The sequence below is a fragment of the Mauremys mutica genome, chromosome 1, assembly GCF_020497125.1.
Source record: "Mauremys mutica isolate MM-2020 ecotype Southern chromosome 1, ASM2049712v1, whole genome shotgun sequence".
Lineage (NCBI taxonomy): Eukaryota > Metazoa > Chordata > Testudines > Geoemydidae > Mauremys > Mauremys mutica.
In genome coordinates this window covers 328,106,892-328,121,346 of record NC_059072.1, presented here as the reverse complement: position 1 = coordinate 328,121,346, position 14,455 = coordinate 328,106,892, and the positions used below count along the sequence as shown (strand labels likewise).

The following is a 14,455-nucleotide window of genomic DNA, read 5'->3' as shown; positions in this document are numbered from 1 at the left end:
TTAGACATTATTATGGAGTAAACATGTCTATAGGATATTTAAAGAGAACTAGTTTATATAATTTAGGTGAGCTTTTGACAAAGTCCCTCAACTAGAGGCTATTTAGAAAACGAATCCATCTTGTGGTGACATGTGTATGATGCATTAGGAACTGATTGCTTTCATCAAAGACTCCCAAGGAAATCAAGCAGCAAAGCCATGGCCAGTCACTCATTTTTACTCCTTTCATCTCTCCCTTCTTCAAGCTACTTTAAAAAAAAGTATGTTTCACTTTTTTACTTATATTTCACTTCTCTCTATCCCAACCTCTGCCTCCTCTTTAACCTATTTCCTACCATTTCTAGCATGTCCGCATTCTTTTTCCTTTCTCCTTTATTAATTGCTTTCTTCCACTCTTCTCCTTTGCTCTGTATTCCTGATTCCTATTTTGCTGTTAATCACCCTCTACAATTGCTCCATCTATTCCTCTGATTTAAATCTCAACTTCACCTACACCTTTTTTCTCTCTTAATCTGGGCCCCTCCACCACCCACTGCTTACTCATTTCCAGTAGTTTTTTCCACACACCCGTCCCTTGGTCTCTTCACCCAAGAAAGTGAAGAATTCCATTCCTTCTTTCTAATTCTCCCTGGCCCTGCCCCAATTTCTTACCTCTTTTCACAGTGGCAGGGTCTCTGCCCTCCTCCCACCCCCAAAAAGCAGTGTTTATCACCTCTCATCCTTATTACTTCCCCAAAACAGGAACTTTTCCACCTCCCTCATGCAAACCAGCCTTTTCCCTGCTTCTCATCCCCGCACTATGACAGGAAATCTGCCATAACCTGCCAGGTCTCCCAGCCAAGAGCTATCTCACTGCAGGGAGGAGCAGACACTGGTTAACACGGTTTCATTTAGATGAAAGGGTCCAGGAACATTATGAATAGTCAAAGACATATGAATATAAAACATAGTTTACGTAATAAAAATACTATTTTGTTCAGATCATAAAAATCTATTTAAACATGCATTAAGTGAAATGAAGTTAAGATTACACACATCCTTCACAACAGATTGATCTTAACTTTGGCAAAAGTGTCTGGACTAGAAATGTATAGCCCAGTGACCATTACTGTGATCCCCTGAATATTAGATGAAATGGGATAGGTAAGAAGATCAGTATACTATTATAAAGAAAAGACATGATCAAACAAGAGGTAAGGTTTGTTTTAAATTTCATATCTTGGCCAAAGAACCATCAATAGTCACATCAAATGAAAAGACACAGGAGCCTAGGGAGTTTTAGGAACTACATTGTGGCCCATATCATCAATTTAACACCAAGCAAGCAAGCTAATAGCTGTAACATCTGATCCTTTCTATCGCCAAAATGTACCTAACTCCCTCTAGCACTCAATTACAATATCCACTTTTTTATACAGTCAGTGTAAGTTTTTCTCCTATTATTTCAGCCATACCTATGGGTAAAAAAACTCTGTCTACACTACTTTCTTCCTCAACTTCAGACCATGACCTCCTGTTCTACTTGCCTATTAAAATTACACAGAGCTTATTGGCATCAATCTATTTTTCTTTCCTTTCTGTATTTTATAATTAAACCCCCCACATCTGCTTTGGGTTGGGGAGGAAGTGGGAGGTTACACAATAGAGGCTAAACCTAACAGTTTTACATCTCTCAACCCAAAGCAGTTGAAGCACTTTATTTCAAATTAAGGCTCATTAATTCTTTGTAATGCCACAAAAATATCCACCAATTTATCCTTTCACCCTTACAAATAAAATGCACAGGATGGTAGGAGTTTAAGTCTTGTCACTGTGACAGCATTTTTAGTTTCTTAACTATAGTATGATACATTTAACTCCTTTTATCCCAAAGTGCTTTATTAATTCTTAAATATACAGATACAAACAGCACCACTAAGTGCCACAATTGTGTGGTAGGAAACTGGACACCATGCTGCCCAACATACAGTCTTACCCTGCAAAAGACACCTACCCATACTGTGGCTCAGTTTCCTTATCTGTAATAGGATGATAATATTCCCTCAGTCACAGGGATGAGGTGAAGTTTAATTCTGTAATGTCTGTAAAGAGCTCTGAAATCCTTATTTGGAAGAAGCTATAAAATGCTAGGTATTATAACAGCACTATTGATTTAGAAGCGCACACTTAGTCAAGGACAGGGGAGCAGGCGCCATGAGATCTTTAAATCCACACAAAACTTACAGCACCTTGTTTTTTATAGCCCCATCAGAAAAAAAAACACCACACAATAAAATTCAGGGAACTCTATTTCAATGTCCCCCTCCACTCAAGTCCTCAGCCCCGATGAATACCTCAAAGAGAAGTTGCTGTCCCAACCCTCATTACTACAAGATGTGGGGCTAGATATGCTTGGCTACACAGAAGGGGGTCTTAGCTTTTAAGGGATCCTGGGATTGCTCCCCTTATTACCCTGAAGCTGCTAACCATTTTCTATCTCAGGAGTGGGCAAACTTTTTGGCCCGAGGGCCACATTGGGGAAGAGAAATTGTATGGCGGGCCATGAATGCTCACAAAATTGGGGTTGGGGTGTGGGTACAGGCTCTGGGGTGGGTCTGGGGATGAGGAGTTTGGGGTGTAGGAGGGTGCTCTGGGCTGGAACCAAGGGGTTTGGAGAGCAGAAAGGGAATCGGGGATGTGCTAGGGGCATGGGGAGAGGCTCAGGGGGTGCAGGCTCCAAGAAGCGCTTACCTCAAGTGGCTCCCGGAAGCAGTGGCATGTCCCTTCTCCGGCTCCTACGTGGAGGCGGCCCCCGACCCTGCACCCCAGCTGGAGCGCCAGAGTGGGGCCGAGCCACGTGGTGTGGCCCCAACCCTGCGCCCCGGCTGGAGCAGGGCCAAGCCACATGGTGCGGCTCGCAGGCCAACTTAAAACCGCTCGCGGACCATAGTTTGCCCACCCCTGTTCTATCTCCAACTAGGCTGCCTTCCTCCGCTATTGTCATGAGCACTACATCTGGGTCTACATCAGTCTTTTACCCCCTTCAACGTTTCCTGCTGTTGCTATCACCAGTACGGCTTCAATGACCATGGTAGCAGTGGATGCATGAGTGTGGGCCAGTTACCAGAGTTTCAACCATGGTGTCATCTAATCCTGCTCAGAGCAGATCTAAACAACATGGCTATTAAAATGGCAGTTGCATCAGCACCATATCTACAGTAGCGCTCCCATTGCTGCTACCGGGGAAGAGTGATGGTTGGAATATATAGCGTAGGCAAGATCAATGAGGTTCCCTCAGAAAGCTCAATGGGAAGGAGCTACAGAATTTAAGAGGCAGAAAACCTGTAGGATTCTACAGAAGTTACTTTTAAAATTACGATATCTTCCATTGTTGTTTGCAATGTTGTTGTGTAACCCCGTTGGTCCCAGGATATTAGAGAGACAAGATGGGAGAGGTAATAGCTTTTACTGGACTAACTTCTGTTAGTCTCGTCTGGAACTCTGTGTAGCTTGAAAGCTTGTCTCTTTCACCAACAGACATTGGTCCACCTTGTCTTTCTAAAAATGACAGCATTTAATAGAAAACCACCCTATAACATTCTAGAATTGAACGTCTATTAGGAAGAGGACAGCATTTTTCAAAAAGATGGTGATTATCTCTGAGATGGCAGTCAAAATACCTTGGGGTGCTAAATTATCCTCCCGGCATTTTTTAATATACCAATATTGAGTTAATGATGCTGACCTCACGTCTTTCAAAGGTGAGAGTCAAGGATACAGCAACACTTCAAGGGGGGACTTGACTTGGTGAAAGAACAATAAAGAAAAATGCTCAGTGTTACAGTGTACAAATCACTGTGGGTGAGAGCGTAACAAACAGTTCTGCCTCTGCTCTGGGGCAGCAGAGTCAACAACACTATGTGGTTGTCTTGCACTTAATCCCAGATATACTGCTCATTACTGGAATTCTCCATAATAAAACCAAGTGAAAAATAAATGGCAAGGCATTATATCTTCGAGCAAATATCAACCACTGCACCAACAGCCAGTCAAATTTATAAGAAAAATAACTGACAGGTTCATTTGAAAAACGTGCAAATTTCAGTTTGTTTTAAGTTCATATACAGTATACTAAATACAGTCATTCATATTCTTACAAATTAATTTTTTAAGGTTTCGCTTATTTTTTCAATGAATATAAAATATAAGAATCAAGGTCAGACTACTGGTAAGGACTTCAGCTTTCCAAATCAAAAAGCATCAGCCACGAAACCATCTTTTTTGTTTCAAAATAGTGAATGAAAGCACAACTTTAATTTTTTATACAAATCTAAATAAAATAGATAAGCCAAATGCATCATTCTATACTGTAGGATGAAAGTAATTCATGGTAAAAATGGTATTCACATTATTTCACAGACATACATCTTCATATTCATGTAAAACTGCAATTTCAGATGAGGCCTTGTTTATATACCTACAGAGGTATTTTGTATTGATATTCGTCATGTTTCATTGGCATATGACTACAGGGCGTAGTTTCTACCACAATTCCTACTAACTCAGGCTCCTCCTACATGAACTTGCAGAAGAAAAAGAAAAGATATTTTGATATTTGTTTGCCTTTTTAAAACACAAAAATGTATATAGTAAACTTTTATTTTGAAAACTTAGTTTGGACCTTTTTACTTCTTTATAATAAATGCTGGAAAGTTTTTCATCCATATCTCACCAGCCCAAAGACAGAAGCAGTTTTACTGAATGGCTTTTATATTAGAAATTCAGGTACTGTCTATGCCTCTTTACCCTGGCAGAGTCTATGGGCCACTGGAGAACTAGCATTATGAGGATATCATAAATATCAAGCAAGAGAAATATGGATTTGGGGAGGGTAGCAGGTGGCAGAGAAGATTTATATAAACTAACACTTTTGTTTACACCTATTTAAAATCAAACTCCAGATGGCAGATCACACATTTTGCAGCATCCCAGAGTTCAAATCTAGCTAGCTCCTTCTACCACTGACTTACAATATCCATTTATCTTACTGTCAGTTTAACTTCTCCCCTCTTATCCCCTTATTATTTCAACCACCCCCAACTATTATAAGAAAGGAGGTGAAAATCTGGCACCAAATATGGGTGCTGAAAGATTCTGGCCTTCATCTTGAAGCATCTCTTATATACTGCCGAAGTTGAAAAGCATAGGGTATCACTTGCACAGAAAAAGGGATGGATAAACTTATTTCAGTGGGATACGGATATTCATTGTTACCAACTGTATAGTAAAAACTAGTTAGGTTATGGAAAAAGTGATGGTGGAAAAGATGATTATTATAAACATTATTACATGATTATATTAAAGACCATGTAGTAGAAAAAAAGATAGACATTCCAAATACTAAATACAAATATAATAGTGGGAGCTAAAGATGCAGTCTCCAGATGCTTGATGGAAGTATTATAACAATATGCTGAACAAGGTCAATGAAGAAAAAAAATAATAAACCTAGCAAAGTGGCTTTAAATACCTTACTATTAACAAGCTAAACAGCTCAGAAGATACAAGGACTTGGTAGGGACAAGCATGTTCTCAGTACCACAAATGATTGCCCACTCAACTGAGTGGAAACCCATTGACTTCAATTAGCTTTGGATCCAATTCTAAACACAACAGTAAGAAGTTACTTTGTAAACAGATTTATTTTAAAAATAACACCATTTAACTTTTGCTTTGGGATTTTAAAGCAGTATTTGTCAAAGCTGAAGCAAGTCAGCACATTCCTAAAATTTTAAACCACTCTAGCTTAAGGACATCAAGAATATAAATATTTTAATACATAGATGATGAAAAATCCATCTTTAGATGTTCATAGCTTTAAAAATACTAAGTTAATTTTCTTCAGATATGGATTGTTTTTCTTTCCTCACTGAATAAACCAAGTTCAAAGTTTCCAACTTCAGCTGTTTTGGAGCTACAGGTGCATAAGATTCCAGTAGGAATAGCAATGACATCTTTTTATGACTATTCATACCTCAAAACAGACTACCGGTTTTGCTCAGACATTCCTAAAAATTCACCTGTGGGCTGAGACCAAACATAAAAAGTTTCATGCAAATAGGAATTTGTTTGAAAAAAAATCATAACGAGAGGAATTAGAATGGAAAATGGAACTCATTCTCAACTAAAGTACTACCTACAGGAAAATGGTACGATATGGAAAGGGAGATAATCACTTGATCTAAAATAAGCATAAAAAATGTGTAGCTGTTTCATCAAATGCTATTTTAAAACTAATTTGCCCTTTGGTGTGAACAAGTCTGAAGTCTGCGTACTAGTATTCTTCACTAGGAAATCTCATCTCCTGGCATCAGAGGGTTAATTACAAGTGTTTCCATTTGTGATTTTGAGGAAGAGATTTTATTCTATATCAGCAAAATGAAGAAAGGAGATCAATTCCATTTCAGAAATGATGCTAGAAAAAGCAATGACATGGCAGCAAATACATTACAATGCTTCCATGTGAGAAAATGCTTAATGGACTTTGAATAGAGTTGGTGATGTAGTAAACAGACAACTTCTCAAAATAAATGCTGATTTTCATAGCTAAAGGCTAGTTCATCCTTACAGAGTAGGAGGAAAGAAAAAAACATAGGACCAAGAAAATCCATTAATCTCAACTCTGAATTTCTGTATCAATCCATTAGGATGAAGAAGGAGGACAGGATGTGACCTCCTTTGCCCTCTGAAGGTATGTCTTGCTTAGGATAAAAGCTTTGCTGTTGAAGTATTAGCTAAAAGTCTAGCATAGAGTAGGTGTGTATACTTTCAACGTGCTAGCAAATCTACCTCTCGCCTGCTTCTACAGTACTTTTGAATCCTCCTCCCCAGTGAATAGCTCAAGTGCCTCTAACTATTGATGTTCACAGCTTTCCCAACCTGCAACAGAATGAAACTGATATTATTCTTGTAAGTTTCAGTGCTGCCCAGAGTATCAACAGCAGCAATGAAAACAAACAAGATTTCAGTCACTTTTCACTTGACTGCACCACATAGGTGGACAAAAAATGATCAACAGAGTTCTATGTTTGCAAATTCAGGAAGAAATTCAGATCATATTAGGAAGATTTTTCTTTACAACCAAGTGGGCTAGAAACTCTTGTTTTAAAAACATACATACACACACATATTTAGATTCTGTGGAAGTTGATGGAAAATTCCCAAGGAAGCTAACTACTCTCCACATGCAAATAGATTTTTCAAGCTCTGGTGTTCAGGGACATGCAAAGTATACTTTTCAGGATTATCTGTATTTATAGTGAATCCCCTCTATTCTCAGGTGTGTTGTGCTGAACATGACTGAATATCTTCCTTACCAAATTTAATAATTGAGCTGGAGAAAACAAGAGGAAGAACTTCTAAATTACTTGCAATTCTTAAATAAGGCATTTTTAAAATACATCTAAATTCAAAGGTACAAAACAAATAAAACAACCTATTTACATTTGGGAAGCATGCCTGTGGCGCTACACTGCTACCAGTTTCAAATTCTAATACACAGATAAGAGTTCCATTTATTAAACTGCTCATAGCTCTTTCCATTCCTACTAGAAGCAAAACCTCTGCCAACATGTATCTAATGAATGAAAGGTCAACAGTCAAAACCTAAAAGCAATACAGAGGAGGTCACCAATGAATCAGCTAAGCCATAGGTTCTGCTTTAAGTCATCAGTTGATGGAAGAAGTAAATGTTGTCTCTACCAAAGTAAATTATAATAATTTAGAGCCTATTATTATTACAGGGAGGTAGAGAAAAACAGAGCAAGAGTTTTGTGTTATTTTTTCTGGATTATGGAAAATTTGCATACGTGCTTTTAAAATTTCCACCTAGTTGCTATATTTATTCATGACATTTTTTAAAAAGTTGATATTAACTTTTCACAAACATTGTATAATACAACATAGCACACAGTACTGAAGTCAAAAGATTAGAATATGGTTTTCACAGGAAGACACTGATACATCTCAATCCATAAATAAGAAAATTCAACAGTAATTGTTAGATTTAGTTTTGTCCTGGGACCTCAAAAACATTTTGCAAACACTGTTCAACAAAGCTGATGAGCACCTTCTGAAGAGCAGACATCTATGGGTAAGGGTGGAATATAGATATGAGAGACTTCCAGGGCCTACATAACAACCAAGGATTTCTTGTGATGAACCACCACACCCAAAGGTAGAACCGTAGTCACAAAATTCAAAGTGTTCTATTTATTTGGTGTAGCACACAGATTCTAGTACAAACTCAATATCCTGCAGACACTACCAGCATCTAATCCTCACACATCTCTTCTCTGTCTGCCACCTAAATACCTCTTCACCACCCACTTTCAAAGTTGGCCTCTTCACTGCTACAGCAGCTGTGTCTTACTGTTCTGATGTTTCTGCAATGCCACCACAGTAATACCTCCTCCAATAGCATTGCTTAGTTAACTCTCATACTGCACAGGGATGTTATTTGATTGGTTAAATCTTAATTCACATGATTTTTTAAAAATAGATTGCAGTGTATTGAAGACTGCAATCCAAGTATTAAAAAACAACAAGGAAGTGTTTAATTTGAAATAGTGTTTTATATATCACCTTAAAAATAATAATTTAGGAGGGAAAGTAAAAAAATACTTTATTTTGACCCATATGCCCAATTTCTGGGGAAGAGATGAGCTATAGTTAAAAAAATGTAAACTATGTTTTCATGGGAGAATTGTAAGAACCACCGCTTATCTTATGTAAAGCTGCTAACAAAAGTAGGAGTCTATATACAGTGGGAAATGGGTATTTGCTAAGTACTGCCAATGTGCATGACACTCTACAAGATATAAAAATAAGTCTCTGCACCAAACAACTTACAGTTTAGAAAGCAAACACTAAGAACAGACGATGCATTGGGAAATGATGGCCTACATGTGAGCTTCCTGTTTTTCCAGATCAACACCTCTGTTGTGTGTTGCAGTGGTTGGGCAGAGCAAGATAGTAAAATCCTGGCACTAGTAAGTGACAGATAAAGTTATTCACTCTGAATATACAAAATATTTCAAAAATCTATGTTCTTTTCAATTTGCAGGATTCTCAAACATAGTAGGCATATTCAAGACAAATGTTAGTGAAACAAAATCACTTTGGCTAGACGTATGACTTGGTCCAAGGGGCTAAAAGAATTTCCTTCAGTCAGCTATGTTCATGTAAGAGAACAAGCTTCAGGCTTACAAAGCAGATTTTGAGTGTGTGTGTATATATATATATATATATATATATATATATATATATATATATATATAAAATCTGTGAAAGTATTGGCACTTTTACTTATATCACTCATTTATGGCAAATCTAAAAAGCTTTCCTAAACCGAACAATGGGTTACAAGTTATTTCTGTGATTTACAGATGCTTCAAGCACTTTGAACAGAGAGCTTATAAAAAGTTGCACAGAAGAGATAAAGACCAATTATTTTATTTCACTGAAATAAGGGGTAGCATATTAGAGAACATAGTTTTGAATTGTTAGTGGGACAGTTATATTTACAGTCACCTATAACAATGTCTAAGTAATGTACCACTTGATTTTAGTAAAACTTTAAAAAAAAATTATTATAAAATGGAATTTGATTTCATATAAGAAAAAATTCTGAGCCAATATATTCTATAATACCAGCAAGCTATAAATAAATACATAGTAAAGATATTTGTATATACAACTTATTTGGATATATACCTCAAAGTATTATAGGCTCTAGATGATCTACTAAAAGTCAGTGGAAAGGCAGGCTCTTATTTCAGTGCCATTTGTTACCATGCCAGTCCTGATGTCAAGATTTAAACCACATTCATAACTACTCAAGTATAATTTATAGAATTAATTCACAATATGCTCTTCCATTAGATTTACACACAAACTTCACCCATTCTTGGATTTGAAGCAACAAACGTAAACATTTCCAGAATACAATTTGCTATTCTTCACTCATTTTGTTAAATTGTTTTCTTCTAAATCACGTTCATGAATTAAAAAGGTAAGAACAAGAATAACTGGAAAACTAAATCACTAACAAACCTGGATTCTCAACATATCAATTCTACAATATTTTTTTTAATTCTTCACAGTGTGATACCTAACATTTAAGTGGCTGAAATCCACATTTAAAGGTTCTTACTTTATTGTAATAAAGTGCAAAAAAAGGTAATTCAACCAGTCCTGTTAACTGTAGGTGGAGAGTATGATGTTTCCCTGATGACTTACAAGGGGAAACTGTCAATTTCAAGTTCCAGTTAAAAATAAATACGTAATTTCTAGCCTTCACTGATGCAAAAAATAATCTTCTGACTGTGAAGACTTAGGGTATGGCTACACTTGCAGCTGTACAGCGCTGGGAGTTAAACCTGTTTTCGTACAGCTGAATAGGGAAAGAGCTGCAATCTGGCCACACTGACAGCTATCAGCGCACTGTCGTGGACACATTTGTAGCGGCACTGGGAGCGGTGCATTATGGGCAGCTATCCCAGCATTCAAGTGGCTGTAATGTGCTTTTCAAAAGGGGGGGGGGTGGAGTGTGACAGGGAGCCTGGGGGGGGGGAGAGTGTGGATTTTTGGAGCCGACACTCTGTCAGCAGCTGCAAGTTCCGACCCCTTCTTCCACCCCTCTCTCGCTCACTGAAAGCACCAGATAAGCAGCCTCCCCGAAACGGGGACACCCCCCCGCACGCAGTGCTGCTTCTCTCCTCAAGCCCCCTCTCTTCAAGCAAACACTAGCTGTGGGCATTCCAAAGGGAGCTCATTCACAGCAAACAGTAGCTGTGTTTGTTTTTTTGATAAGCAGCTTCGGGAGCCCGGAGTTCACAACAAAACAAACAGAAGCATCACAACAAAACAAGGAGCGTAATCTTTACTTAAAAGCATTATGGGAAGCTTCCGGAGGTCAGTTACAGCGTAGTAAGATTATTCCTTGTTTACACTGGCACCCAAGCGCTGCAGCACCAGCGCTATTCTCTTTATTCCTCTTGTCGAGGTGCAGTACATGCAGCGCTGTAGCCAGGGAGATACAGCGCTCTATGTGCCTTGCCAGTGTGGACGGGGAGTGAGTTACAGCGCTGTAAAGCCACCACCAGCGCTGTAACTCTCAAGTGTAGCCAAGGCCTAAGTGGTTCTCAACCAGGAGTACATGTACCCCTGGGGTATGCAGTGGTCTTCCCAGAGGTACACCAAATCATCTAGATATTTGCCTACTTTTACAACAGACTACATAAAAAGTGCTAGTGCAATCAGTATGAACTAAAATTTCAGGGAGAATTACTTGTTTATCATACTCTATATACTATACACTGAAATATAAGTACAATATTTATATTCCAATTGATTTGTTTTATAAATGTGGTAAAAATGAGAAAGTAAGCAATGTTTCAATAATAATGTTTCATTAAAAAAATGCTGAGACACTTTTGTATTTTTATGTCTGATTTTGTAAGCAAGTCGTTTTTAAGTGAGGTGAAACTTGGGGCTACGCAAGACAAATCACACTCCTGAAAGGGGTGCGGTAGTCTGGAAAGGTTGAGAGCCACTGATCTAAGTAACCCTCTGCAGACAGATTCAGTGCCTCTGCTGTTGCTCAAAGCTTTCACAAATCCAGTGAACTTGACAAGACTGGCCAGTTTCATTGCTGTTATTCAAAAGCCCAGACATTTATGAAACTGATAACCACCATGACAATTTCATGCTACTGCTTCAGGGGCAAGCACAGGAAATGACAACACAGAGGTCCACCAAATAAATGGTGGAAGAGGACTTCAAATTTATGAGACAGGTGAGTCGTACAGTTATGACGCCAATATAAAATATGCAGCAACTAGATCCAGGGACAACACACTGGTAGGGATACCTACACTGTTCCCTTTCCCAGGGTTAATGTTCACAATGGTGTGTTGCTTCTCAATCTCATGGCTAGGTGACCATACATTATTTGATTTGGCCTTGGGCTAACAAGCTTAATCCTCTGACTAGCAAGTTTTCAATACCTTCTTCAAACCAGGACTTTATTGCATTGCATAAGCAGGGTGTTACTCAAAGTGCAACTTGCCCATGACACCAGGGCTAACTACATTCTCCCTCTCCAAGTTCTAAAAGGCTAAGTTAACTTTTCCTTCCTGTCCTAAACTTCCCTGATACACTGTTAAAAACAGCTGCCAGGCCTCACTCCAGAGATGGCTGCATTTCACTTGTGGGTGAAGTGACTTCTGCATGTAGATCCTGCTGTCTGAATTGTGTTTTGCTCTGTGTTTGTATGCTGGGGAGCACAATGGGGCTCTGGCAATGTAAGTAACAATGAAATAGTCAGGGGCTTCTGAGGGACTACACCAGGGGTTGGCAACCTCTCAGAAGTGGTGTTCCGAGTCTTCATTTATTCACTCTAATTTAAGGCTTTGTGTGCCAGTAATATATTTTAATGTTTTTAGAAGGTCTCTTTCGATAAGTATAATATATAAATAAATTATTGTTGAATGTAAAGTAAATAAGGTTTTTAAAATGTTCAAGAAGCTTCATTTAAAATTATATTAAAATGCAGAGACCCCCCTGGACCGGTGGCCAGGACAGTGTGAGTGCCACTGAAAATCAGCTCACGTGCCACCTTCAGCACACGTGCCATGGGTTGCCTACCCCTGGACTACACCAATGTAAGTGTGTGACAACTGCCTCATGGCACTTAAGACTCAGCAGCAGCCAAGAGGATCTAGAATCATAGAAGATCAGGGCCGCCCGGGGGGGGGGGGCAAGTGGGGCAATTTGCCCCAGGCCCCGCAGGGACCCCACGAGAGTTTTTCAGGGCCCTGGAGCGGGATCCTTCACTCACTCCGGGGGCCCTGGAAAACTCTCACGGGGCCTGGGCCCCCGGAGCTTCTTCTGCTCTGGGTCTTCAGCAGCAATTCAGCGGCGGGGGGTCCTTCCGCCCTGGGCCCCGCCGCCGAAGTGCTGGGTCTTCGGCGGCAATTTGGCGGCAGGGGTTTCTTCTGCCCTGGGACCTGCCCCCGAAGTCCCTGCCGAAAACCCCAGGCCCCCTGAATCCTCTGGGCAGCTCTTTAGAAGATCAGGATTGGGAGAGACCTCAGGAGGTCATCTAGTCCAACCCCACTGCTCAAAGCAGGACCAATCCCCAACTAAATCATCCCAGCCAGGGCTTTGTCGAGCCGGGCCTTAAACACCTCTAAGGGTGGAGGTCCCGCCGGTCTCCTGGCACTCGGTGCCCGGCCTGTGTACAGCGCTGGCTCGGGGAGACTCCGGACGGTCAAACGGGGCGAGAGGGGAACGAGGGACTCCGGGGGCGGGCGGCGGAGCCAGGGAGCCGGGCAGGGAGCCGGGCTAGGGCCAGGGGGCTTCTCCCTGGCCGTGGGACGGCGGAGAGGCGGGGCGGGCTGAGGCCGGGGGCTGCGACAGGAGGCAGCGGAGGGGCGGCCGGGCTCTCACCTGCACCAGCAGCGCCTCCCGCTCCCGCCGCCTCCGCTCCTTCCGCGCCTCCAGGCTCCGCTCACTCTCAAACCCCCCAGACGCCATGGCCAGGCGCTGCCGGAAAGTGACGCCGCGGCCGGCTCGCAGGGCGGCGCTCGCGGAAAACGCCGTAAAGTGAGTAGCCGACGGGGTCCGCTGGCCGGGGGGTGCCCGGGTTTGCCGCCCGCGGCCTGACACCGGGACCTCACTGTGGCCCTGTGCAGTGAAGCAGCCGCACTGCGAGGCGGCCCCGGCGTCACTTTACGGCAGCTCCTGGCCATGGCGTCGGGGGGCGGGGGAAGGGGTTGAAAGTGAGCGGAGGCGGCGGGAGCGGGAGGCGCTGCTGGGACTCACCCCGGGAACCGCCAGCAAAGCCCCCGAGCCTGCTGCCGGGGAGCCGCCGCTCCGCATTGAGCCCAGCCCCCGGCGCCCCTCCAGCCGCTCTCGCTCGCATGGCATCGCCTGGGGCGGGGGCCCGCACGGGGCTGCCCCCTGCCTCTCGCCGCTTTCCGTGGGAAACGGTTTGTTTCCGATCACCGGCGGGCCCGTGTTTCCCCGGCTGGTCTGTGGGTTGGATGTCGAACTAGTCCAGCCCGTCCCTTGGGGGTCACACCCGCTCTTCCCAATCTCCATCATGCACCCCGCTCACAGTTCGGTTCAGAAACACTTTGAACGGCCCACTCGGAAATGCGTTGTGATCCCAGTGGTGCCACGGTGCACACGCGTGAAATGACCTAGGACAGAGATTTCCGGAGCATTGGAGTTTTAATCGCCTTCGGTCATTTGCCATAATTTCCGAGTTTTGCTTTGGTGGTGGCTTAATAGACACCACAGTTTATGTTTCCTGAAACCCCAACCTTGCTACCAGCTCCAAGAACAGGTCAGTTAAACATCTAGAATGACAAGTGCCCCCAGAGCAGATCAAACCGAACCCCATGCCAGC

General features: G+C 41.8%; 1 protein-coding gene across 2 annotated transcripts in view; it reads right to left on the bottom strand.

Annotated features, from left to right (window-relative positions):
* The window catches only part of CWF19L2 (CWF19 like cell cycle control factor 2), a 164,409-nt gene extending 150,684 nt beyond the window's left edge, over positions 1–13,725 (bottom strand). Inside the window, exon 1 of one of the 2 annotated variants that reach the window (XM_045018576.1) lies at positions 13,492–13,725. In XM_045018576.1, coding sequence (XP_044874511.1) covers positions 13,492–13,578 — 87 coding nt within the window. In that variant the 5' untranslated portion in view covers positions 13,579–13,725. The remainder of the gene's footprint in view (positions 1–13,491) is intronic. The other variant, XM_045018566.1, reaches the window with a different exon arrangement.
* Between the last annotated feature and the right edge of the window lie 730 nt (positions 13,726–14,455).